The sequence below is a fragment of the Narcine bancroftii genome, chromosome 4 (assembly GCF_036971445.1).
Source record: "Narcine bancroftii isolate sNarBan1 chromosome 4, sNarBan1.hap1, whole genome shotgun sequence".
Lineage (NCBI taxonomy): Eukaryota > Metazoa > Chordata > Chondrichthyes > Torpediniformes > Narcinidae > Narcine > Narcine bancroftii.
The window spans coordinates 223,746,342-223,772,494 of NC_091472.1; the positions used below are offsets into that span (position 1 = coordinate 223,746,342).

At 45.2% G+C, this 26,153-nt stretch overlaps 1 protein-coding gene across 1 annotated transcript in view; it reads left to right on the forward strand.

Moving 5' to 3' along the window:
- cps1 (carbamoyl-phosphate synthase 1, mitochondrial) overlaps positions 1-26,153 on the forward strand; it is a 169,270-nt gene that overhangs the window by 140,451 nt on the left and 2,666 nt on the right. Inside the window, exons 29-36 of the mRNA XM_069934069.1 lie at positions 6-83; positions 6,121-6,228; positions 8,222-8,311; positions 12,467-12,637; positions 15,446-15,520; positions 16,452-16,550; positions 23,678-23,737; positions 25,558-25,670. Of these exons, the coding sequence (XP_069790170.1) occupies positions 6-83; positions 6,121-6,228; positions 8,222-8,311; positions 12,467-12,637; positions 15,446-15,520; positions 16,452-16,550; positions 23,678-23,737; positions 25,558-25,670 (794 nt within the window). The remainder of the gene's footprint in view (positions 1-5; positions 84-6,120; positions 6,229-8,221; positions 8,312-12,466; positions 12,638-15,445; positions 15,521-16,451; positions 16,551-23,677; positions 23,738-25,557; positions 25,671-26,153) is intronic.

Below are 26,153 nucleotides of genomic sequence, written 5' to 3' on the forward strand. Positions count from 1 at the left end.
TGTAGGAACATCCAGTTGTCATCACAAAATTTGTCCAAGGAGCACGAGAGGTTGAAGTTGATGCCGTTTCAAAGAATGGGAAGGTAAGAAAGATACTGAGTATATCAGTGATAAACCTTTTGAGCTCTCTGATCAATGTAATCTGTGGAGCTGTAATGGTTCAGTGTTCAGTGTATGGTTGATGTGTCCTGTTTGGAGCAAAATATTTCAGTAAACAATTGGATCTAGAGCAGTGATTCTCAACCTTCCCTTCCCACCCACACACCACCTTAAGCAATCCCTTACCAACCACAGAGCACCGATAGCACAGGGATTGCTTAAAGTGGTATGTGAGTGGAAAGAAAAAGGTGGAGAACCGTTGGTCTCAGTAGATGGTTAGACTCTCTCCTGCCTGAGATGGACACTACCTGGTTGTGCTGACAGTCCCTTATCGATCTTTTTCCCCAATGTACTTGCAGGTATGTGCTCTTTCATTTGCTGAGCAGTTGTGGATCAAATTAAACATGATGCTGTAGTGAGGGATGCAGTGTATAAAACACAACAGAAGTTGTCTGTGAGCTGAATCACCTCAACTGTTTAATGGGATCTTTGCAGGAGTTTAAATAATTATTGTTGGTGTGCCATCACAATCACCTGACCTCTGAAGTCGCATGTTTCCCAGAGTTCCTTGTGCCCCCCCGGCCACCAGGAACTCCTGATCCTGCAGGGGCCCGCAACTACGGATGCCAGTTTGTTAATGGAGTGGCGCGGTTCACCACAATGCCTTATTAACAAACAAGATAACATCATGTTTTGTCCTAAACTCCAGGCAGATTAGATTGTGTCTGTTTAAAGCCAGATTAGGTTGTGTCTTGCACTGAACAACAGAACAGATTGGGTTGTGTCTTGCACTGAACAACAGGACAGAATGGGTTGTGTCTTGCTCTAAGCTACAGGTTAGATTGGGTTGTGTCTTGCTCTGAGCTGCAGGCCAGATTGGGTAATGTCTTAAGCCCTGTACTAAAGCAATCCAGATCACTCTGTGTCCTGACATAAGCTATTGATTATAGTTAGTGGAAGTGAGTCCATTAAAGTATAGGGGAATGTAAAACTGGAAGGTCTCAGATGGACAATCAAAAAGGCACCTGAGGATCAGCTTTTTCTCAGAGAGGCTGGTGGGCATAAGGAAGAAGATGCCAGATGAAATGACAGAAAATCCACAAAGATTGGAGATATAGTGGACAGTAAGGAAGACTTTTAAACCTTGCTGAGGGATCTGGACCAAGTGGAAAAATGGGTTGCATATTGGCAGATGGAATTTAATGCAGACAAGAGTGAGGTGTTGCATTTTGGAGGGACAAACCAAGGTAGGCCATAGATGGTCAATGGTAGGGCACTACTGGTACAGGCTTTCTGTTGTGCCTGTCTGAGATACTGTGCTCACTGTTTATAAAAAAAACCTATTGATTTTGTTTAAAATGACTACTTTTTTTAAAATGGCTTGAAACTGGTAATTTTGTGTGTAAATTTTCAAGACATTTCCAAATGAGGGGCGCTGTCCCGCTGTACGACTTGCGCAAGCGCTCTGCCCTTTTCCTTTTTTGTTAACCTCACTCACATGCCTGAATATAGAAATAGCAGCAGTCAAACACAGGGATCTGGGAATATAGATGCATAATTTCCTGAAAGCGATATCACAGCTGGATAGGGTTCAGAAATCAAAGTATGAATAAAGGAGTTGGGATATTGTAATGAAGTTGTAGAAGACATTGGTGAAGCCAAATTTGGAGAATTGTGTGCAGTTTTGGTCACCTAACTGCAGGAAAGATATCAATAAGATTGAAAGGGTACAGAGATTTTCTAGGATGAGGAACTAAGATACAAAGAAAGGTTAGACAGGTTAGGGCTTTATTCCCTGGAGCATAGAAGGAGGGGAGATTTAAAATTATGATGAGTCTAAATAGAGTAAATATAAGAAGACTTTTCCCAGTGAGGTTAGGTGAGATACAAACCAAAGGACATGGGTTAAGGGTCAAAGGGGAGATGCTTAGGGGAGAAAATTAGGGTGAATTTCTTCACACAGGGTGGTGGGAGTGTGGAATAAGCTGCCAGCTGATGTGTTGAGAGCAGAGGTGGGTGGAGAAGTGGTAGATGGAGTTCAGTTTGGATAAGTGTGAGGTGATGCATTTTGGAAGGGCAAACCAGAAGGCTGGATACAGGGTTTATGGTCAGTTAGAGTGGATGAACAGAGGGATCTTGGGGTCCAAATCCACATATCCTTCAAGGTCACCACACAGGTTGATAGGATATTTAAGAAGGTCTATGGGATTCTGGACTTCATTAATAGAGGAATTGAATTCAAGAACCACCCCTCCCAATTCCCACGTCCCCTGATGATCCCATCCTGACTGTATCTAAGGATGATGTGCGCTCAGGAGAGAGAATCCAAGGAAAGTATCCAGCCGTGATGAAATACCTGGCTGAGTACTAAAATTCTGAGCTGACCAATGTGGAACTAGACAAGGATGCCCTTCAAGTCCATTGCTTTTTCACCTGGCTTTAGAACCTCTAGCTATCACTTTTCAAGAATCTAATGATAATACTGGTATTTGTCTGCTGACAAAGTTTGTCTTTATGTTGATGATTTATTGCTCTAAGACTTCATTGCCTTTCAATGCTTTCTTTAATTTCTAATTTTAGTCAATTTTCAGGTTATAAGGTAAATCTATATAGGAGTGAACTTATTTCTTTGAATAATTTGGCACTGATAAATACTAACTTTCCCTTTAAAATTGTAAGAAATCAATTTGCCTATTTGGGTGTAACAATAACTTAAAAGCTCTAAAAACTTATTCAAGAAAATTTTCTCACTTTAATCAATTTAATCAAACAAATTGGTCATCCTTTTTTTTTAAATCGGTGGTTGGCCGAATCAACTCTATTAAAATGAATATATTACCTAAATTTTTATACCTTTTTCAGGCTTTGCCCATTTTTATTCCCAAGACTATTTTTTTATTCCCTTGACTCAATCTTATCTACTTGTATATGGAAGAATAAACATTCTCGCCTAAACAAAGTCCATGTACAAAAATCTAAAACGAATAGAGGTTTAGCCCTACCAAAGTTTAGGTTCTATTAATGGGCAGTCAACATACAAAATCTTACATGAAGACTGTCCAATATGGGTCTCTTTGGAATCTAATTCTTTTATAAAATTTTCTATTATTTCCCTTCTCACCACGCTCAAGGTTACGTGATGTCATGTCATGTTTAAATTTAGAGAAGATTAGATGCTCAATTTCTGATTTAAATTTAAATTTCCAAAAACTGTGGGGACCGTTTTATGAATTATTTTCAGAATCTCTGATTTGATATGAATGCAGAAATGTTGACTAATAAGGTCATTTATTACTTTGATTAAGAATGTTTTTTCCTCTCCTTGCCAAACAGCTTCGTTTTTGCGAGTGGGTTTAGATCTTTTTTTTAAATAATAAAATATTACTGTAATATAGTTTGTTTAATTGAGAATGGAGGGAACCTTGGATGAACTGGTATGATCTAAGTATAATGTATTATTTTTTTACTTTTAATATTCATTCTTATGTACTGTGTATTTTTCAATTTGGAACTTCAATTTCAATAAAAATATTGAAAAAGAAAGAAAATTGTGGATGAACAGAGGGATCTTGGGTCCAAATCCAAACCCAAGTCCTGCCTTCAAAAGAGTGAATCCGAGGAAAGCATCCTGCCCGGGTAGAGTACCTGGCCGAGCACTAAAAATCTGTGCTGACCAACTTAACAATCTGTTCACTGACATCTTCAAAATCTCACTCCAGCAGGGCATAGTACCCACCTGTTTCAAACAGGCATCAATCATACCAGTGCCCAAGAAGTAACCTGCCTTAATAGCACTTGTCAGTAGCACTTACATCAACAGAGAAAAAGTGTTTTGAAAGGCTGGTGATGAAGCAGATCAGCTCCTGGCTGAGTAGTGACATGGATGCAATCCAGTTTGCCTATCATTGCAACTGGTTCTATGCAAAGCCCTAGAACAACTGGACAGCAAGGATGGATACATCAGGATGCTCTTTATCGACTACAGTTCTGCATTTAATACCATTATCCCCTCAAAACCCATCAGCAAACTCCAAGACCTGGGGTTTAACACCCCACTGTGTAATTGGATCATGGATTTCCTCAGCTCCAGACCACAATCAGTGAGGATTGGTAAGAACCTCTCCTCCACAATCTCCCATCAGTACTGGAGCACCTCAGGGCTGCGTTCTTAGTCCCTTGCTCTACTCACTTTACACCTGCTACTGTGTGGCTCAGTACGACAATAACACCATCTACAAATTTGCCGACAATACCACGGTAGTGGGTTGTATAAAGGAAGGGGATGATTCAGCATACAGGAGGGAGCTTGAAAACTTGACTGAATGGTGCAACAACAACAACAACCTTGCACTCAATGTTACCAAAACTAAGGAGCTGACAGTTGACTTCAAGAAAGGAAACCCAGAGGAATACAATCCAGTGATCATTGGGAGATCAGAGGAGGAGAGGGTGAGCACATTTAAGTTCTCGGGACTCACTATCTCAGAAGATCTTTCCTGGATCCAGCACACGAATGACATCATGAGAAAGCAGGTCAGTGCCTCGACTTCCTCAAGAGTTTCTGGAGATTTGGTATAACATCAGAAACCCTGGCAAATTTCTACAGTGGTGTGGATCGGCTGCATCATGGTCTGGTATGGAAAGACCAATACCTCTGAGCACAAAGCCCTCCAAAAGGAAGTGGACACATCCCAAGACATCATAGGCAAAACCCTCCTCACTATTCCCTACAGGGAACGCTGTCGTTGGAGGGAAGCAGTCATCAAAGACCCTCAACACCCAACACATGCTCTGTTCTTGCTGCTGCCATCAGGAAAGAGGTTTACGTGACACAAGACTCGCCCCACCAGGTTCAGGAACAGCTTCCTCCCCTCCACCATCGACTCCTCAACAACAAACTCAATCAGGGACTCATTTAAGGACTTACTTGTGCACTTTATTGATTTTCTTTTTATTCTCTCTGTATTGCACTGTTGTTTTGTTTATATTCATTATCGGTTTACAGTTCTTTTATTTGTTTGTATGTTTATGCTGTGTACAGTTTATTTTTGCACTACCAATTAGTGGTAATTCTGCCTTGCCTACAGGATAAAGGAATCTCAGGGTTGTATGTGATGTCGTATATGTACTCTGACAATAAATCTAAAATCTGAAGAGTAGAGAGGTCATGTTGCAACTCGACAAATCTCTGGTGAGACCACAGTTAGAACATTGTGTTCAGTTCTGGTCACCTCATTATACAAAGGATGTGGAAGCTATGGAGAGGGTGCAGAGGAGATTTACCAGGATGTTGGCAGGATTGGAAAATAAGTCTTGTGTGAGGAGACTTAATAGAGGTCTACAAGATTATGAGAGGCATTGATAGGGTGGACAGTCAGTGCCTGTTTCCCAGGGCAGGAATAGCAAACACCAGAGGACATGTGTACAAAGTGAAGGAAGGGACGTTTAGGGCTGATATCAGGGGTACGTTTTTTATACAGAGGGTTGTGGGTGCCTGGAATGCCTTGCCATGGATGGTGTTGGAGGCTGAAACATTAGGGGCATTTAATAGACTCTTAAACAGGCACATGGGTGGAAGAAAAATAGAGGGTTATGGAGTAGGGAGGGTTTGGTTATTTTTTTAAAGGAATATATGGGTTGCACAACATGCTTAAATTTGTGCTTTCATCCTTGAACTGTGCTTGCATAAATGTGAAGATCAGATGAAGTTGACCTGGAGTTTTGTCTCACATTTTCCAAAAAAGACAACTCATTTTGTGTTTGAGAGTTTGGCAGCCAAGCTGTCCATTTAGGAATGGAGACTTTAACTGTCTGTGAAGAGCTTTGTCATTTTCTGTGTCCTAAATGATGACTTAATTTAAGTGCTACAGATTGAGAGATGACATGTCCTGTACTTCTCTGTGGTTGTGTGGTGTTGCCTTCAGCAGGTGAGTGGGCATAGCTGCGAGCCTAGGCACCCACATGCCTACAGTTTTCCTGCTGATACTGGGTGGCTGACGGTGCTCTCTCTTTCCCCACCAGGTACTGGCCCATGCCATCACAGAGCATGTGGAAGATGCTGGTGTTCATTCTGGGGATGCCACACTCATCCTCCCAACCCAGACCATCAGCCAGGGAGCCTTGGAGAAGGTAAGGAAGCAGTGCACACTTCTCACTGGATCACGCACAGTTCAAACAGCATTTGGATTGGAGCTGAGGGAGGTGGGCCTAAAGCGGAGGAGCAGGATGAGCAAAGATCAGCATTGTGGCTGGACCAGCATCTGTGACCAGACTTGGAGGAGAGTTGGAAGGATGAAGGTGGGATGTTCCAAGGACTGGTGGTCCTGCACAGGATGGTGTCACAGGGGTCAGTGTTGGGGCTGATTCTTTTTACCTTGTATAACATTGATTTAGATTATGGAATGAATGGCTTTGTGGCCAAGTTTGCAGATGATATGAAGATAGGTGGAGGAGTAGGTAGTGTTGAGGAAACAGGGAGCCTGCGAAAGGACTTAGATTAGGACAAAGGGCAAATAAGTGGCAAATGAAATACAATGTTGGAAAGTGATAGAATAAATTCATGGGCAGTCTATTTTTTTAAAAAATGCCCAGATGCAAAGGGTCCTGGGAGTCCTCATGCAGTTTACCCTGAAGATAAACTTGCGGGTTGAGTCATTGCTGAAGAAGGCAAATGCAATGCTCGTGTTCATTTCAAGAAAAATGGAATATAAGAGCAGGATGTGATGTTGAGACTTTGTAGGATACAGGTGAGACCTCACTTGGAGTATTGTGATCCGTTTTGGGCTCCTCATTTAAGAAAGGGTGTGCTAACATTGGAGAGGATTCAGAGAGGTTCACAAGGATTCCAAGTTGAAAGGATTATCATATGAGGAGAATTTGACAGCTCTTAGAAAAATGTGGGGGATCTCATTGAAACATTTCGAATGTTGAAAGGCATGGACAGACTAGATGTAGAAAAGTCATTTCCCATGGTGGGAGAGTCAAGGTCAGGAGGGCACAACTTCAGGATTGAAGGGTGCCCGCTTAGAACAGGCATGCAGAGGAATTTCTTCAGCCAGAAGGTGATAAATCTGTGTGATTTGTTGCCACAAGCAGTTGTGCAGGCCAGGTCATTGTGTGTATTTAAGGCAGAGATTGATAGGTTCTTGATCAGCCAGGCCATTAAAGGTTATGGGGAAGAAGGCCGGGCATTGGTGCTGAGTGGGAAAGTGGATCAGCTCATGCTTAAATGGTGGGACAGACTCGATGGCCTGAATAATCTATTTCTGCTTCTGTATCTTATGGGCATGCTGAATAGATGGACGGAGGATACAGTGCACAGACTGATGGGGGTGATGGTTACAGACCAATGGGGGGGGGGGGGGGGAAGAAACGCGGTGCACAAACAGATGGGAGGGGGCAGTACACAGATGGACAGAGGGCTGGTGCACGATCGGACACCATGATCTCTCTTGCTTCCTCTCTCCCTATCTTCCCCCTCCCACTCCCTCCCCAATTAAAAAAACTTTTTTTTTCACTTATTTTCTCAACGATTAGTCTAAAACAAGGGTGGCCAACTTTTAAATTTTAATTTAGACGTACTGCACACGAACAGGCCCACAAGTATGTACCGGGAGTGTAGGTTAATTGGGCAGCACAGACTCATGGGCCAAAATGGCCTGTTACTGTGCTGTATGTCTAAATTAAAAATTAAAACATTGTCCACCTACAGTTGGACTGTAGGAAATGTGGAAATTATGTCAATTCTAGAACAGGACTGAAAAAAGCTAGAAAAATCTTGCTGTGTCTTATGCAGGTGGTATCCCCATGTGTTCCGTACGACCCATGAGAAAGTTCCTTCTCCCCACACTTCATCCCTGTAATCCCTATGTGATTAGCGCTCAGCACCTGTCCTCATGCAGAATGCTGAGTCAAAGTCGAGGACAAGTAGCGAACGGGAAGCAGAAAGGCTGCAGTGGCTGCTGATTGTAGGCCAGGACTCTTGTGAATGGACTTTCCCAGGCAACATCCACTCTCTGATTTGGCACACCTGGCGTACTTCAATCATCTGGGGACGTTAATCTCTCAACTCTTGTGAATGCTCAAGTTCCCAAGGATTATCAGTAATTGTGTTCTTTTTCAGGTGAAAATTGCGACCAGGAAGATATCCCAAGCATTTGAAATATCTGGTCCATTCAATGTTCAGTTTCTTGTGAAGGGAAACGATGTGATGGTGAGTTAGTCCGCTGCATGTTTGGAGTATTGGGGAAAGCGCAATGGGAAAGGAACAAGGGCTGTCCTGAGAGACGGGAAAGTCTGGAAGGAAACAAGTCTGGCAGTGTGGCTGATAGTACTGAATGCCTGGCTCTGCACGAATAGTCAGTTAGCACCGAGCCTGATCTCTGGGACCATCTCCCTTAACAACGTGACAGTGAATCAGGTTCACTGCGCTGACTAAAAGTCAGTGATCCATTCTAATCTTGTGCTAGCCTTGCTCATTTAATTTTGATAATTTGTCTAGAAGCAGAAAACTCAGCCTCTTGCAACACACAAATGTGCTGGAGAAACTTAGCAGGTTAAGCAGCACCCATTAGCCTGGGCCCTTTGCCAGAAAAGAAACCAGCAAACACCTGAATAAAAAAGGTGGTGGGGTGTGGGAGAGAAGAGGAGGGGAAGGGGAGGAGCACAGGTAAGTGTTAATAGGTGGATTCAGGTGGGAGAATAGAAGAGAAAGATGCTGAGAAGTGATGGGTAGGGGGAAAAGCAATGGGTTTGTGCAGGGATCCGTGTTGTTTGCAATATACATAAATGACTTGGATGAAAAAGTAGGTGAGTGGGTTAGTAAATTTGCAGATGCTACAAAGTTTGGTGGAATTGTGGACAGTGTAGAGGGTTATCATAGAATGGATCAGTTACAGACATGGGCAGAGAAATGGCAGATGGGGTTTAATCTGGACAAGTGTGAGGGTTTGGGAGGTCATATGAAAGGGGAATGTATACAATTCATGGGAGGGCTTTTTAAAGCACTAATGTGCGGAGGGTGCTTGAAAGTCGATCAGGTGGTAAAGAGGGCATATGGTACAATTACCTTCATTGGTCAGGGCTTTGCGTATAGAAGTAAGGACGTCATGTCACAGCGATTATAAAGCTTCACTTAGGTTGTGCTTGCAGTAAATCTGGTGTCCTATTATGGAAAAGATAGAGAAGCTTTGAAGAAGATGAAGAAGAGATTTTCCAGGATGCTCCTGGATTAGAGTATGAGTTATGGGGAGAGTTTGGACAGAGCTGGGTTGTTTCTGCAGGAGTGTTGAAGGCTGACAAATAATTTGAGAAAAGTTTATAAAATCAGGAGAAGCATGGACAGTCAGAATATTTTGTCCCACACTGGAGGACATGTGTGGTGGGGGGTGGGGGTGTTTTGTTTATTTTCTGCTGAGCAATAGGTGCCCAGAACAAGCTGCTGGGGTATTGCAGGAAGCAGAAAGAAAATTACCTAGATTGACACATAAGTACACCAGGAATAGAGGGATAAGCATCATGAAAAGCAATAGAGTTTGAGTTTAATTTGGGCATTGTGGACGAATGGGCCTGTTCCCATGCCACGTTGCCCTATGTTCTAAAATAAACAAGAAGTGATGTGGATGGTTAATCTTGCTCCCACTTAACTCGAGTCTTGGCAGAATCAAAATATTGGCACTGAGCCATCCGAGAGATGCTGGCTTCTGCAAAGCAGCCGTAGAAAACAGTAGTCGGGAGATAGACTTAGAACAGAGAACAATACAACACAGTCAAGGCCCTTTGACTCTCTATATCTCTCACTTTAAAAAAAAAGTACAGGTACACGATCCTTTATCCGGACATCTAAAATCCAAAAAGCTCTAAAATCCGGCAAGTGGGGAAGAGAGGCAGCAGTGAGAGTCGGGCAGCTGAGGAACCGGTGGTTGGGTGAGCTGGCCGAGGGACCGGCGGTCGGGGGAGGTGGCCGAGGGACCGGCGGTCGGGGGAGGTGGCCGAGGGACCGGCGGTCGGGGGAGGTGGCCGAGGGACCGGCGGTCGGGGGAGGTGGCCGAGGGACCGGCGGTCGGGGGAGGTGGCCGAGGGACCGGCGGTCGGGGGAGGTGGCCGAGGGACCGGCGGTCGGGGGAGGTGGCCGAGGGACCGGCGGTCGGGGGAGGTGGCCGAGGGACCGGCGGTCGGGGGAGGTGGCCGAGGGACCGGCGGTCGGGGGAGGTGGCCGAGGGACCGGCGGTCGGGGGAGGTGGCCGAGGGACCGGCGGTCGGGGGAGGTGGCCGAGGGACCGGCGGTCGGGGGAGGTGGCCGAGGGACCGGCGGTCGGGGGAGGTGGCCGAGGGACCGGCGGTCGGGGGAGGTGGCCGAGGGACCGGCGGTCGGGGGAGGTGGCCGAGGGACCGGCGGTCGGGGGAGGTGGCCGAGGGACCGGCGGTCGGGGGAGGTGGCCGAGGGACCGGCGGTCGGGGGAGGTGGCCGAGGGACCGGCGGTCGGGGGAGGTGGCCGAGGGACCGGCGGTCGGGGGAGGTGGCCGAGGGACCGGCGGTCGGGGGAGGTGGCCGAGGGACCGGCGGTCGGGGGAGGTGGCCGAGGGACCGGCGGTCGGGGGAGGTGGCCGAGGGACCGGCGGTCGGGGGAGGTGGCCGAGGGACCGGCGGTCGGGGGAGGTGGCCGAGGGACCGGCGGTCGGGGGAGGTGGCCGAGGGACCGGCGGTCGGGGGAGGTGGCCGAGGGACCGGCGGTCGGGGGAGGTGGCCGAGGGACCGGCGGTCGGGGGAGGTGGCCGAGGGACCGGCGGTCGGGGGAGGTGGCCGAGGGACCGGCGGTCGGGGGAGGTGGCCGAGGGACCGGCGGTCGGGGAGATCGCTGGGTGACTGGAAGGGAGTGGGGGTGGACACGGCAGCCCAATTTGGGTGAGCTTTCCGAAATCCAGAAAAATCCGAAAGTCAGAACACACTGTCCCCCAAGGGTTCCGGATAAAGGATTGTGTACTAAACCCACCCTACCCCATAACTCTCTATTTTTCTTTCATCCATATGTCTGTCTAAGAGGCTATTAAATGTCCCCAATGTTTCAGCTTTCACCACCATTCCCAGCAAGGCATTCCAGGCACCCACACCTCTCTGTGTTGTACATATGTCCTCTGGTGTTTGCTGATCCTGCCCTGGGAAACAGGCACTGGCAGTCCACCCTATCTATGCCTGTCATAATCTTGTAGTCCTCTATCAAGTCTCCTCTCATCCTTCAATGCTATCTCCTCTGCAGCATCTGAATTCAATCCGACATTAAATGAATCCCAGCATACCATAGGCCTTCTTAATTATCCTATCAACCTTGAGGGATTTGAAGGATTTGTATCCACACTCTCAAGTAACTGACCATGAACCCGGAATTCAGCCTTCTAGTTAGTCCTTCCAAAATGCATCACCTCACACTTATCTGGATTGAAATCCATCTGCCACTTTTTTGCCCAACTCTGCATCCTGATATATATCATCTTGTAACCTTTGACAACTTTCAGCTCCATCCACAAATCCATTTTGGTGCAAATCCTGACGGGTTGCTGTAGCAACAAGGTTAAGCAACAAGGCAGGATTTGAGATGGATGAAGATCTGATAAAGTTGTCAAGACAGAGGAGACAGCAAAGGTTGGGAGGGATAAGAGCATGTGTCTCCAGTTTCGTTGTGATAGTCCTGATGAGCTTGGCACCAGCAAGAACTAGTCTGTTGCCTGAGTGAATCAGTCTAGATTTAAGGAATATGCAGAATAGGGGTATGAAGGAAGAAATGGAAACACAAACTGCAGATGGTGGGATCTCAAGCAAACTGTGGGAAGCTAGAGGGATTCGGGAAGCATTGTGGAGAAAAGTGGCCGTGTAATGTTTCAAGTCAGGACCTTTTATCAAGTTCAAAGTACAAGAGCTTAAAATAGAAATAAAGTAGAATATGTCTGTCTCAAGATGAATTTATGATTGTGACATGAATATGTGTTCCACCGTCTGGATTTGGAACCGCAATTCCTGCTTTTATCCTGGAGCTTAAAGTGCAAGTGAGGCGCATTGTGAGGTTGGCTCCTCCTAATGAAACAATGTTTGCACAGCTGCCTTCATTGCTATACTCAACTGGGGATAAACTCAAATGAGGAAAGGAGTCAGACAGCTATTGTTCAGCAGAGGTAATGTCTGACCATCACCTAGGCTCCAGTCTTTGGGAATCCTGTGCATGAGTGGTTCTCTATTTCAGAATTCTATGTAATCAGTGGTTATCCATTTAGGAATGTTGTGCACGAGTGGTTATCTATCCCTGGAAGGTAACTATTGTCATTGAATAGCTTCACCAAGAGCATCCTCTAACTCTTCCTCCATGTTTGTTGCTAGGTGATTGAATGTAACCTCCGGGCATCCAGGTCCTGTCCCTTTGTATCAAAGACCATTGGAGTTGACCTCATCAATGTGGCTACACGAGTGATGATTGGAGAGAGCTTGGATGAGACAAGTCTGCCATCGCTGGAGAACCCCATCATACCGACAGATTATGTGGGCATTAAGGTACTAGTAACAGTCCCTGGAGCAGACTGTGCAGAATCGGACAGAATGGATATTCTATTCATCGGGTTGGCAGTCAGGTGACTTCTTATTCCAATGGGAATAGAGCAATTACCGTGCACACATCTGGGAATTGGTGGAAGAGTACTGATACTAAGCACTATTATTCTGAAGGTGCTTTTGAATCCCTGCTTCCTGGGCAGTGAGATCATGATACCGCAGGATCTGCAGTGACATCCAATCAAATTCAGCTAGTTAACATGAAGGGCCCCACTTAGAGACATACTACACAGAAAGAGGCCCATTGGCCACATGAATTCATGGAGAGATGCAGCTCAAATGGGATAGTGTAGGTGGGCTGAAAGATTGCCATGAATGTGTTGACCCATAGGGCGATTCTGTGTTGTACATTTCAATGACTCGATATTACCCCTTTAGCCAGACAGTCATCCGACCTCTCTTCTTCCTCCTCTTACTTGCTCATGGTACTTGAAGAAATCCAGAGCTTATAACCGTAAAGATTCTGTTCTAAACTATGTTTCTTAATCCATTATCTCAGCCTGCTTTTTACCAGGGTTGTTAATACTGTTGAGAATCACATCCTTTGGCTACTTACCCTCCTTTTTAGAATCACCTGAGGCAGCTCTGAGACATCCTTTATTCTCATACCAGGATGCAGCATGCTATTTGAGAGCAGTGTTTGCACCCTCAGCTGTGTTGTCTACTCCCTATAAAATTGAAACCCCTATCACTGTGGACTGCTCATCACCCCTCATTACCCCATCCTCCTCACGTGCAGCAGAACCAGCTGTGATGCCATAAACTCTTGGAGGTCAGCCCCCAACCAATATTCCACACAGTTTGGACTTGCTTCTTCCACACAGTATATCTGTTTGAGTGGCCAATGGCCACAGGGGATGCCTGCACTTCCTGCTGTCCCTACTGCTCTACCTGGTGTTCCCCATTGCTTTTCAGTCTATAGCCATTAATGTTGGGTAGACCAGCTGAATGGGCTGTCCACCACGTCCTCAGCATCTACCATGGATGCTTCACAGTGAAACCATCTGCAACTCCAGTGGAGCTGGATGTATGCCCCACTACATGGTTGCCAGAGACACTGGAAGTCTTCCTGATTTCAGGCTGAGTTCTTGTGCCAAGAATTACCCTGTAACCTTAGTACTCTAATTCTGCCTGGAGCTTTACTCCCTTCTAAACACAATCTACTGCAATCTTCCATACCTGATTTTAGAGAAAGGAAATCATAAAAAAAGGTAGAAATACCCACCTGTTGCTCATGAATCCCTCTCTTCATAGAAGCCCACACTCTCAGAAGAGTGCACAATGAGACTTCTGCATTCCGAGACTACTGATTTTAAAAAGTCAACTGTGGACAAGACAAGGCGGGAATTTCAATGTTGATTGTTGTCGCTGCTGCAAATTCCCAGCAATAATCCTGACTAATCTATATGAGACTAGCCTTATTACTTCTGTAAATCCCTGTCGCTTTCTCTTGTTTCTCCTTTCTGTTTCTACCTTTGTCCAAAATGTTAATTATCCTTCCCATTTGCTTTGGGCTGTGCCTGCCTGTTGACTGCCTTGGGTGGACTCTGAATTTTTCTGACAATAAATGTTACACAAATACACACTGAACCAAGTTGGTGAGTGGTTTGATCCTAATTGCATTTGTTTTGGCAGCAACCTGGGTCATGGTGGTCTTGTTTCCATGATCCATAGTACAGAATATTATCAATTGAATATTAGCATGAAGATATTTTGCATATATGACATCTTGTTTTAACCAAACTGTTCTGTTATGTTATTCCCTCCCCCACTCCACCTTCCTTGGAGAAGACCCATGCTTCTAACATGGGTCTCCTGCTGTACAGTTCAGAGCCCAATGGTGTCTTGGTGGTTAAAAATAAAATGAGCCATGGTGGAAAAAACTGGAGAGGCACAGCCTGCTGGAAAGAAGGGCAATCCCTCTGCCAACATTATTGGCATTTTGTCTGAATTTGACTTCCAACAAAATAAACTGGATTATATTTTGCATCAAATTGAGATATGAATCAGCTCTGGGCAATGGAATGTGATGAGCTATGGTCACAGGTTTCCAGCATTTCCACAGGGTTCAGCCTGACTATTACACATACTCTCGGCATGGGAACTTCAATTCATTTTAATTTAGAGATACAGCACAGCAACAGGCCCTTCCAGCTGATGAGCCTGCTGTGTCCATGCGACCAATTAACCTACCAACCCCAAATGTCTTTGGAATGTTGGAGGAAGCCTGAGCACCTAGAGGAAACCCATGCAATCATAGAAAGTACAAACTCCTTACAGACAGTGCAGGATTTGAACCTGTGTCACTGGCGCTGTAATAACATACAGCACTGTAACAGGCCAATTCTGCCCTACAAGTCTTTGCCGCCCAATTAACACCCTGATAAACTATACCCTCGGTATGTTTTTGAATGCTGGGAGGAAACCGGAGCCCCCGGAGAAAACCCACGCAGACATGGGGAAAACATAAAAACTTACAGACAGCGCGGGACAGTGCAGACTTGATCCGTAAACATTTCACCTTTGCAAACAGATCAATATTAGCCATGTCATTTGTATGTGTACCTGGCCAGTGGATGTTTCATTTTGGGGCTGGCTTCTATAGGTTAAATACTCACTCTATCGTGAAGACAAGTTTGCTCAGAGCAAATTACCTCATTGGAATTGTAGCAGGTTGTTACTGTTTAATCATCTTGAAAGCAATGATGTGAGTGTTGTGGAAAAGTTAAATGTTGTTTTGGCTACTTGCAGGCTCCCATGTTCTCCTGGCCTCGACTGAGGGATGCAGACCCCGTCCTACGTTGTGAGATGGCATCTACTGGAGAGGTACCCAGAACAAGGCGTGCTTTTCATAGTCATGAAATCAAAGGGCATGGAAATAGCCCATTCACCCACAAAGTACATGCCCACCAGGTGGCACCCATCCCCATTAATCCCATCTTGGTCCACATCTTTCAATGCCTGCATGATTCAAGTGCTCATCTTGACCTTTCTCAATGCTGTCAGAGACCCTGCTTCTACCACTCTCCACACAGAGTTTTCCAGAGACTCCCCCACTCCACTCTTTGGTTAACAAAGCTTCCTCCAAATCCTCTACCCCTTACCCTAGTTTTATTGAAATCTCTTCCAAACACATAGATTCTCGGTTTCCTTTGCATCTGAAAGCTCTTTAGGAAAAGAAAACAGTAGAGGTGAAAGAAAGCTCACAAGGCCGCTGGTAACAAGGTGACTGGAATGCGTGAAATGTAAGCTACTTCTCTGAATATCAGTGCCTAAGGTTTACCTTAAGATACCCCAGGGAACAAGGAAGAGAGTGGGTGGGATTATTATTACATGTTGGCTTTGAAATAGAGGTGATGAAAAATGAATTAATTTTGGTGTTGCATTTGTTAGTGGATATGTACAGCCTACCACACTCTGAGGCAAACATTCTCTCTGAGAAGCTGGCTTCAGTGATATTGGGTGGGATGTTGGGAGAAACGCTGATATTTTGTGAAATGTATGCTGCATCACAAACCATGATTCACATTTCCAGGTCTCTCCAAAGCACAGCACCTTCAGCAGTGTGGCTTTTAATGACGTTAAATTGGAGGGTCAATCTGGCTCTGTACTCAGGACCCTCAGCGGAGTGAGCGCAGACACTGACAAACGTTCTACCACTAACTGAGTAGAACAGTTTTATTTCCGCACGAGCACGCGGGTAGTTAATATTTTATTATTTGTAAAAAAATAAGATTGGTCTGCTTCTCTTTTACAGGTTGCATGTTTTGGGCCAAATATTTATTCTGCATTCCTGAAGGCAATATTGTCCACTGGCTTCAAAATGCCACAGAAGGGGATCCTAATTGGAATCCAGGTAAAAAGAACTTAATTACTGGCTGCAGCCTCGCCTCAGAGTTGAAGGTATCTTCAAGGTTAAACGAGTTCTGCCAATGTTGGGGAACTAGCCTCAGAGTTGATTGTGCCTTTGGATTTTCAGACTGTGTCCATTGTCCCAACTTCCTGGAGCCACCTTTGGCCCAGATCTTCTCCCAAACTTGCAGAACCAGCCTCTGATGGCACAAGAGTAGTAGCATCGAAATTTTCTGGTGGAGTTCTTGGAAAATGTTGCTAATGTGGACACAATCACAACGAAATACGAGCTGTCCTCCTTTTCTCTGCTCCTTCATTCAGCAAGCTGAGAGTAGCTCTTCACGTTCCCTATTTTTCTGCCCATTCCCCACATCACTTGATTCCCTTGGAAGAGTCTTTATCGTATCAATTTTTGTGTCTTAGCCATGCAACAGGGAAACAGGCAATTTGGCTCAAACTATCCACGCCAACCAAAATATCCCATCTACACTGGTCCCACCTGCCTGCTCTGGTTACCGATTTCCCCTACTCTGGTCAAAATATTCCTCCCATTCACCTATTCCCCCTTATGATTTTGTACACCTCTCTGTGTGCTCCAAAGAATAAATCCCCAGCCTACTGAAGCTCAGGCCGGCGAGTTCTGGCAGCATCTTTGTAAATCTTCTCTGCACCTTCTCCAGTTTGACAACATCTTTCCTGTAGCAAAGCTTCATTCTCAAATTTACTAATCATGCCTTCTACATTCACATTCGCATCGCCCATCTGTATCACAAATGCCCTTGCACCGACCCTGGTGGTACATCACTAGTCGCTGATGCACTCAGAAGAGAACCCCTCCACTACGTGCTTCTTCCTCCAATCATCATTAGCCGGCTGATCCTTGATCCCATTTTCCTTGACCTGGGCTGATCCACGAGGCAGGACCTTATCGAATGCTTTGTTTCCATGTGGACAAAGTCTGCAACCTTGCCTCCTCAAAATTATTTCCTCCTCATAAAGCCATTTCCTTAATGAGCCCCTGCCTTTCCAAATACGCAGAAATTCTATCCCCTAACGTTTTCTTCAATAATTTCCTATTTACTGACATAGCCTTACCCAGCTTATTCTTGGCTCTAAAATCATGCAACTTTTGCTATCCTCCAGTGTTCTGGTCCCTCACCTGTGGCTAACTAAAATGCAAAGTTCTCCACCACACCCACACCTATCTTTGCCTTTACCTCCCACAGTATTCTACGACTCCTAAGGCCCTTTTATAGTGAAATTTAGCGAATTATAAAGACAGGTTTCCTCTGCCTTTAAAATGCTTCACTTACCTGCATAAAAGGTCCAAAGGTAGAATGGCAAGTCTAATGAGATCCAGGTTTCCTCTGCCAAGGGTGGAAGTGTCAGAGGTGGAGTGAAGTTGCTCCACCTTCTGTGTAAAAGGACTGCTGCTGAAAGGGTGAGAGCTGATGATGTCGTCAGCCCACGACCCAAGACCGCGAATTTTAAAGTACCCATCTGCGAAAAAGGAGATTACGATGTGCAGAAGATCTGCCTGAGTTCTAAGACTGCTTGAACAGATCTCCACTAGCGCTCGTACCTGCTCCTCTGTCAGCATTGTTGTGTGTGGGGCCTTTCCCTTTCCAGTACGTACGTTCCATGTCCAGGTAGCGGGTGGCGCTACTGCAGTACACGCCTCGCCTCCTTCACTTTCAGAAGCTGGTTTGGGAATCTCTGCATAAAGGGACCCACGATCTGCCTTTTCCATCCTCTGCACAAAAGGCAACTTTGCCTTTTTTTTTTGTAACGTGAGCAGGGGATTACATGGCTTTTGTGCATAAAAACCTCTTTATTCATCCCAAGATGTCTAACACCTCCACTTTCCTAATAAAACATAAAGATGAGAAAAATTCATTTAGTATCTTGCTACCTTCCCTGGCTCCACAAATATATTACCCCTTTGGTCTTAATAGACTTCTAGAAATGTCTTGGAAGATGATTGTACTTCCGTCACTTAACTTTCCTGTCTCGAAAAATGCTTTAAAAATGTATGGGAAAATTTGCATAAAGTCAGATTTCTGTTAAAGTCCTTGCATAGCCTGGGGATCCCGTGTTGAGAAAGTTACTATAACCCTATTGCTCTTGCACATTTTTGCAATTTGCTTACACATCCATTCCTCTAACTTCTGCTGACAATTGAGAGGCCGATGGTATAACTCCAGCAAAGTGATTACCCCTCTATTATTCCTTAGATCTATCTGAATGGCTGCATTGGTTGATCCCTCTGGAATATCCATCTGAACTGCTACTGTGGTTCTCCCTGATTTCCACCCCCCACCCCCAGCAGCACTTGTACATTCTGTTCTGTCACACTTGAAGTTTCTCTACCCTGGAACATTAGGTTGCCAGTCCTGCAACTCCTTCAATCTTGATTAATTCCGATCACATTTCTGTGCTCTAACTTAATCCAAGCAGCCATATACAACCACAATGCAGCAGGAACAGTCCATGTGGCCCATCTAGTCTTCGCCAAGCTACTTTCCATCCATTCTAATCGACCTACACCCAGACCATAGCCCTCCAAACCCCTCCCATCATGTACCTGCCCAATCTTCTCTGAAATATTGCAATTGAACCTGCATCCCCCACCTCTGCTGACAGCTCATTCCAGAATCTTCTGACCATCCATTTGTGAGGTTCTTTGTGGTTGAGTTGTCAACCCTCCCATGATCCACAACTTTTTTTTTGTCTGCTCTTCCCAACAGACTTGCTTTATTTATCCTCAGCATCAATCTTTCCAACTACTGTACTGCTTCAGGGCTTCTCACCCTCCTGTGTAAATCAATGGTTCTCAACCCTTTTCTATACACTTACCACCTTAAGTAATCCCTTACTAACCACAGAGCACCAATGGTATTGGATGCCATAGTTGCTTTGTGGTTAGTAAGGGATTAGTTAAGGTGGTATGTGAGTTGGGGGGGATAAAAGGGTTTAGAACCACTGGTTTACATCCTTGTGAGAAGCATGAACACACCTCCCTCCAAGGATATCAGTCCCTTTCCAATTCAGCTGAAGCCTATTTTTCTTGTATAAGCCCAGCTGACCCATTTGGGACCCCAACGATCCATATGTCTACAGCCCTCCCACTGTACTATCCCTTTTGTCACACCTCCATTTGTCTAATTTTCCTTTTTCTACTTACCCCTGTACACGCCACAGGGAGTAAACCCAATACTGCAGCTCCAACTACTGACAGAACCTGCCACAGAGCCCATTCCCTGCAGGTGTAGTCACTAGGGAGATGTCCAGCACGGAAACCGCTCCTTTGGCTCAACTAGTCCATGCTGACCGAGTTAAAATTCAAGCTTACATGTATTGTAAATGCAGTGATAGAAGTTGTTTTATGAACAGAGCAGTAAACCGCTCATACATAGTACAGCAAGTCAGATGCAGTGCAGAGAGAGAGATCAATTGTTATGGAGCAAGGGTAACTTAATTTTACTAGTTTGGGGTTCATTAAGGAATCTGATGACAATTGGGTCTGTCCTCGAAGCTGGAGGTGCATGATTCGTCTTTTTTTATTGTCATGTAATAAAACAGAAAATGCAATATTTCACAAAATGTCCTTTAGACTACTGAAAGGCCGACAAAGATTTGCCATTATCAGAAATTGCCTGGTTCTCCTTGCCATCAGAGAAAAAGAAAAAGAAAATTTCTCCGCCCCCCCCCCCCACCCCCGAGTTATTGAGTGTCCATGGAGCTTCCCAGCCATACAGTACAAACCAACAGCAACCCGAACTTCAGATCCTACCCTCTGACATGATCTGGAAGCCCTCAGCACCCTCTCACATCTTGGTTACGATACCTGGCACCCCTTCAGCCAGTCTCCAGCAGTGCACAGTTAGCATGGGTTCCTCACCTTGATTTTATCAACAACCTGTGTGTTCTTCAGACTTGGAGCCCCTTGCTGGTCCGCTGCCTTGGTCATTGTCCTGTGGGTCATCTCTTCTACTTCTCCTTGCCAAATGGGTGGGGGGGGGGGGGAAGTGGGTCGGACACCTGGTTTTCTGGTGCCCTGCACCAGTCCTCTGCTTTCCCAGAGTCTGAAACCCCTCTAGGCCGCTGTCGAACTTGGGCACCACCTTTTTGGGCCCAGACCCCACAGTTGCAAGATTTTAAAATGTCACATGCATGATCCGACACTCATCAATCTTCCTAATGGGGGGAGGGGTGGTGAGATGAGCCTTTTAATATGTTGGCTGCTTTTCCAGCAGGAGGTGTAGAGGGGGTCAGTGGAGAGAAGGGAGGGTGTGTGTCATGGCCTTAGCCATGTCTCTTGTGGTCATGAGCGGAGCAGTTACTGTCCCGCACAGTGATGTCCCTTAACAGGATGCTTTCAGTGGTTCTCATGTGGAAGTTGTTAAGAGATGTAGGAGACATCAAGTAGAGGCATAGGTGCACTTTTTTGGCCATTGTATTGACGTGGTGGACCAGGACAGGTCACTGGAGATGATTACCCCCTAGGAATTTAAAGCTGTCTTCATCTCAGCACTGATTTATCTGGACCAGGGAGAGAGAGAGCTCCACCCCTCCTCCAGAAGTCTGTAGTCAGCTCCTTGGTCTTGCTGACGTTGAAGAAATAGTTGTTGTCCTGACACCAAGCCATGAGTCCCTCACCTCTCTTCTGATCTCCCTTGCGTCGTTGTTAGAAAACCTACTTGTGGTAGTGGTGCATTCGTGAATTTATTGATGGATTTTGAGCTGTCTTGTTGTGTACCTGAGCTAGTCCCATTACCTAGATTTGGCCCATATCCCTCTGAATCTTTTCTATCCAAGCATTTTTCGAAATGTCTTCAGACGTAGAAATTGTCCCTGTGCCTACCACACCCTCCGTCAGTGTGTCGTACATACCTGTATGTAAAGGTTGCTCCTCGGACCCTTTCATTCTTTCCCCTTGCATCTTAAACCTGTGGCCTCTAGCTTTAGACTTCTCTACCCTGAAAAAACTATGATCATCCACCTTGTTTATCTCCATCATAGTTTTATGTACGTGTAACCCATCACTCCTGTCCTGGTAATGTCCTAGTGAACTATTTAAATTTAGACATACAGCACAGTTACAGGCCACACAAGCCTGTGCCACCCAATTCCACCCAATTAACCCACACCCCAGATATGTTTTGAAGGGTGGGAGGAAACTGGAACACCCGGAGGAAACCCATGCAGACATAAGGAGGAAATTGCATCCTTTTCAGCTTGATGACATTCTGATCAGAACTACACACCATACTCCAAAGGTTGTCCAGTTGTGAATGCCCTGGTTTTCCACATTGTGCAGGAGGAGCTTACCACGGTCCTGACTCCCTTCCTTTCCACTGATAGACATGAAAAGCTGTGCTCAATGACCAAAGCCTGGCCAATGCAAAACCTGCATTCTGACATCTCAGTCCCTCACTATCAGGGCACACTCAGGAAGCCTTGCCTCCACCCCCCTCCCCCCCCCCCCCCCATCCAGCCACCCCTGCTTCTTCACCTCTATCTTGCAGCTGGAACCCTTTCAGTGAATCTATTTCATATCTGCTAGGCCCTTGGTGCATCCAAGCAGCTCCTGAAAGCGATTACATTCTCGACATCCCTAATTTGGTCAAAAAGGTTCAATTTAAATACAGTAAAATCCCTGTTATCCAGAATTCAAGCAACTGGCAAAATCTATTGTGGAAAATAAGCAGGTTAAAAAATATGCAAGTTTAAAATCCTCCCCCACCAGTGGTCAGTTCACCAATCATGCAACATGTAATCTCAAGCAACTGGAAAAATCACTTATCTGGCATCTGCCAATCCCCATAGGTGCCAGATACCTAGGATTTTACTGTATAATTTCTTCTGTGTTACTAGGACATTAAAAGCTCAGTGATCTAGACCGCAGATAAGATCAGAGCAAGACCACAGCATGTAGAGAGATGGTCAGGAATCCGTACCACTGAGAATAGACAGGTGCTTTCCCTGCAATCCTTCAGTTTGTTGGTTGAGAATTTTTTCATTCTACATTCAAAGCTCAGATTGAATCACAGGATTCTGTCAGAGACAGAGGCGCCCACCAGGTCTATGCCAACCATCTATTCCAATCCTATTTGCCAGCACTTATTCTCTACCCTTCTTTCCTGTGGTTATCCAGATGTTGTTCAATTTTGTAAGAGTACCTGCCTCCACCATCTGCTCAGTCTGTGAGTTCCAGATTGCAACCACCTTCTAAGTGTAAAACCCCCTCAGATCACTTCTATAAACTTACTCTGTTTGTAGATATCTCCATTCTGATAACCACCATCTCTGTCCTCTGTTTTCTACACCTCTGTAAGGACCCCCTCAGACACCTTTGCTCCAAGATAAACTCCATTCCAGGCAATAGTTGTAGGAACCCCTTCTGCATCCTTCCAGTGTCTTCATATCCTTCCTCTAGTTCACCAACTCGAGTTGCACACAGCTGTGGCCAAACCTAAGACAACCTACATCAGATTAGATTTAAAAATTGTGTTAAATATCCCCAATCAACTTCTGTCCTAGTGGCTAATTGTCAGCCCTGGAATTAATTTAGAGCAGTGGTTCTCAACCTTTTTCTTTCCACTCGCATACCATTTTAAGTAATCCCTATGCCATCGGTGCTCTGTGATTAGTAAAGGATTGGGGAAGGTAGTATGTGGGTAGGAAGGGAAGGTTGAGACTCACTGCTCTAGACCCATTTGTTACTGAAATATTTTGCTTGAGAAAAATTGTCATTGGCAGATTTCCTTTGGAGTTATGAAACCGTGCACATAATGAGTCAATTAGGTACGATTGAAACAGAGGCTTTCAAACTTTTTCATTCCATCCACATATCACCTTAACCAATCCCTTACTAATCACAGAGCACCTATGGCATAGGGTTTACTTAAAGTGGTATGTGAATGGAAATAAAAAGGTTGAGAACCACTGATTTAGAACTTGGATCTTAAACATTCCAGAGTAGCTGCTGAGGATACCAGCTGGCAAGGTCCGAGCTCATGATGTGTTCCTGGTTGGGACTCTGGACACTATGCTCTGCTGTTTGGTGAAATAGCTCTCCACAGACATTCATTCAGACTGATTGACATCTCTTCTCTGCCTTTCTGACAGAGTTCCTTCCGATCAAAGTTCCTAGACACAGCGGAGCAACTGCATCAGCAAGGGTACAAGGTGGGTCAACCTGCAGGTGATGGAAGGACTTGTTTCCTGTATAGAATTTTTGTTTGTATCCTGGTGCCTCAGTCACAGCTCAGAGATCATACTCTGTTCTAAGCCTTGGTAGAAGGAGTAACGAAGCATTTTCTAAATGGGAATTCAGAAAATGGCAGTCCAAAAGGACTTGGGAATCCCAGTGCAGAGGGCAAAGATTGGGAATAAAGGGGACTTTTCTAGCAAGCTGCCTGTGACTGGCGTTCCGCAGGGGTTGGTGTTGTGCATGATACTTTTTACGTTCTCTGTAAATTATTTGGATGACTGAATTTAAAGTTTGTGGATGGTGTTGAGAATTTATAAGATATTGGTCAGACCTTATTTGAAGTACCGTGAGCAGTTTTGCACCTCATATCTAAGAAATGGTGTGCTGGCATAAGAGGGGGTTTGTAGAAGGTTTATGAGAATGATCCCAGGGATGAGAGCGTTAATGTATAAAGAGCTTTTGAAATCTCTCTGGGCCTGTACTCACTGGAGTTTAGAAACCTAGCGAACATTGAAAGGACCAGATAGCAGTTTGCAGTGGTGGGAGAGTCTAGGACCAGAGGACATAGTCTGAGAATAAAAGGATGTCCCTTTAGAATAGAGATGAGGAGCCATTTGTTCAGCTGGGGGTGCCAAATCTGTGGAATGTGTGGCCACAGAAAGCCATGGAAGCTGTTATTGGGTAGACTTAAAACAGATTGATAGGTTTTTGATTCTTAAGGGTGTCAAGGCTTATCGGGGGAAAACAGGAAAATGCTTTTGAGATTTAAATTTTTTTAAAATTTAGACATAGAGCACAGTAACAGGCCTTTCCGGCCCATGAGCCCATGCTGCCCAATGACACCCTATTAACCTACAACCCCTGTATGTTTTTGGAGGGTGGGAGGAAACTGGAGAAACCCACACAGTCAGAGAATGTTTAAACTCCTTACAGATAGTGCCAGATTCGAACCTGAGTTACAGCTTTGCGCTAACCATACAGCCCAAGATTTAAAAAAAATACATCAGCTATGATTTGAATGGTGAAACAGACTTGTTGGGCTGAATGGTTTAATTCTGTTCCTGCGTCTGAACCACCAAGAATAAGGCATTGGTTGGCATTGACAAATTGGGCTGAAGTTCTTCTTGATCTTGTATTCCTTTATATCCTTCACCTTGGTTATTCTACATCTTGACAAATCAAGTTCTTACTAGTTATTAAACGTGTTAAGAGTACCTACCCCCCAGTGCCACAATATACAGGGTGCTCCAGATTCCAACTATACTTTTCGTGAAAAAAATACCAACTGTTCTCCTACCCCTCATATTGAACCTCTGTCCTTTGACATTTGAGTACCGATACTTCTGCTACTTTTTGTTTTGCTCCATCAGTTTTCCCCCTCAGCCTCCACTCAAACTCAGCCAAACCCCTATCCCCTCGTAACTGAAATGTTACATCCCGGGCAGCATTTTGGCGAGTCCCCTCCAGTGCAAGATCTTTCTTCCACCTCTAATCTGATCCCAGGGACAATTACAAGACATCACGGCACTTGGGGAATAGCAAGACTGACCACCACAGGAATGCCGGGATATTGTAGGTGTCCTTTGTTAATCCTTGCGATGCCAGGATACTCAGTTCTTGGAAAGTGGGACATCCCAAGTTCTTGGCATGTGAAGAACAGGGCTACGTGTTCCTATACAGTGACTCAGGCTGGTGTCGTCAAACTTGGTGTCCTTTGTTGCAGACCCTTTTGTGGACATGGGTGAGTGTGTCTCATAGAATGATGTGACATGAAACCACTGTCTTTGTTTTGAAGCTCTATGCCACAGAAGGCACGTCTGCTTGGTTGAATGCCAATGATGTCCCCACGGGTCTCGTATCATGGCCCACATCGGAAGACAACAGTTCCACCATTCCTTCCTTCACCAAGTGAGTGATGCCATCTGGCATTCCATACTCTGAACAATGTGTGTTCTGAGAGAGGAAAGTATCGAGTCTCGATAAACATCCCAGCACATTTTGACTGACAGATGTTGCCTGACCCACTGAGTTTCCCCAAATAACTCATTGCTTGTTCAAGCTTCTTGCACCTGCATTCTTTGTGTTTCTCTGTTGGATGTGATGGATTGTGGCACCTCAAAGGATAATCAGGGGGGAACAGAAATGCTGGGGAAGAGCCATATTAGTGGAATGGGCGCACTGAAAATCCCACGCTGAAAATAGGACATTTCCTATATTCTCAACAAGTCCGTATATGGAGTTCCTTTCACGTTAACTGATATTCCCCTCTCAGATTATTACATTTGGCCTGGTTTTGGATTAAATATGTCAAGATCTAGCCCATCTTTATTTCCCCATCTCTCTCTCCCTTGTCATTCAAGGAGATCCAGCTCTGGTTCCCTTGTGTGGAAA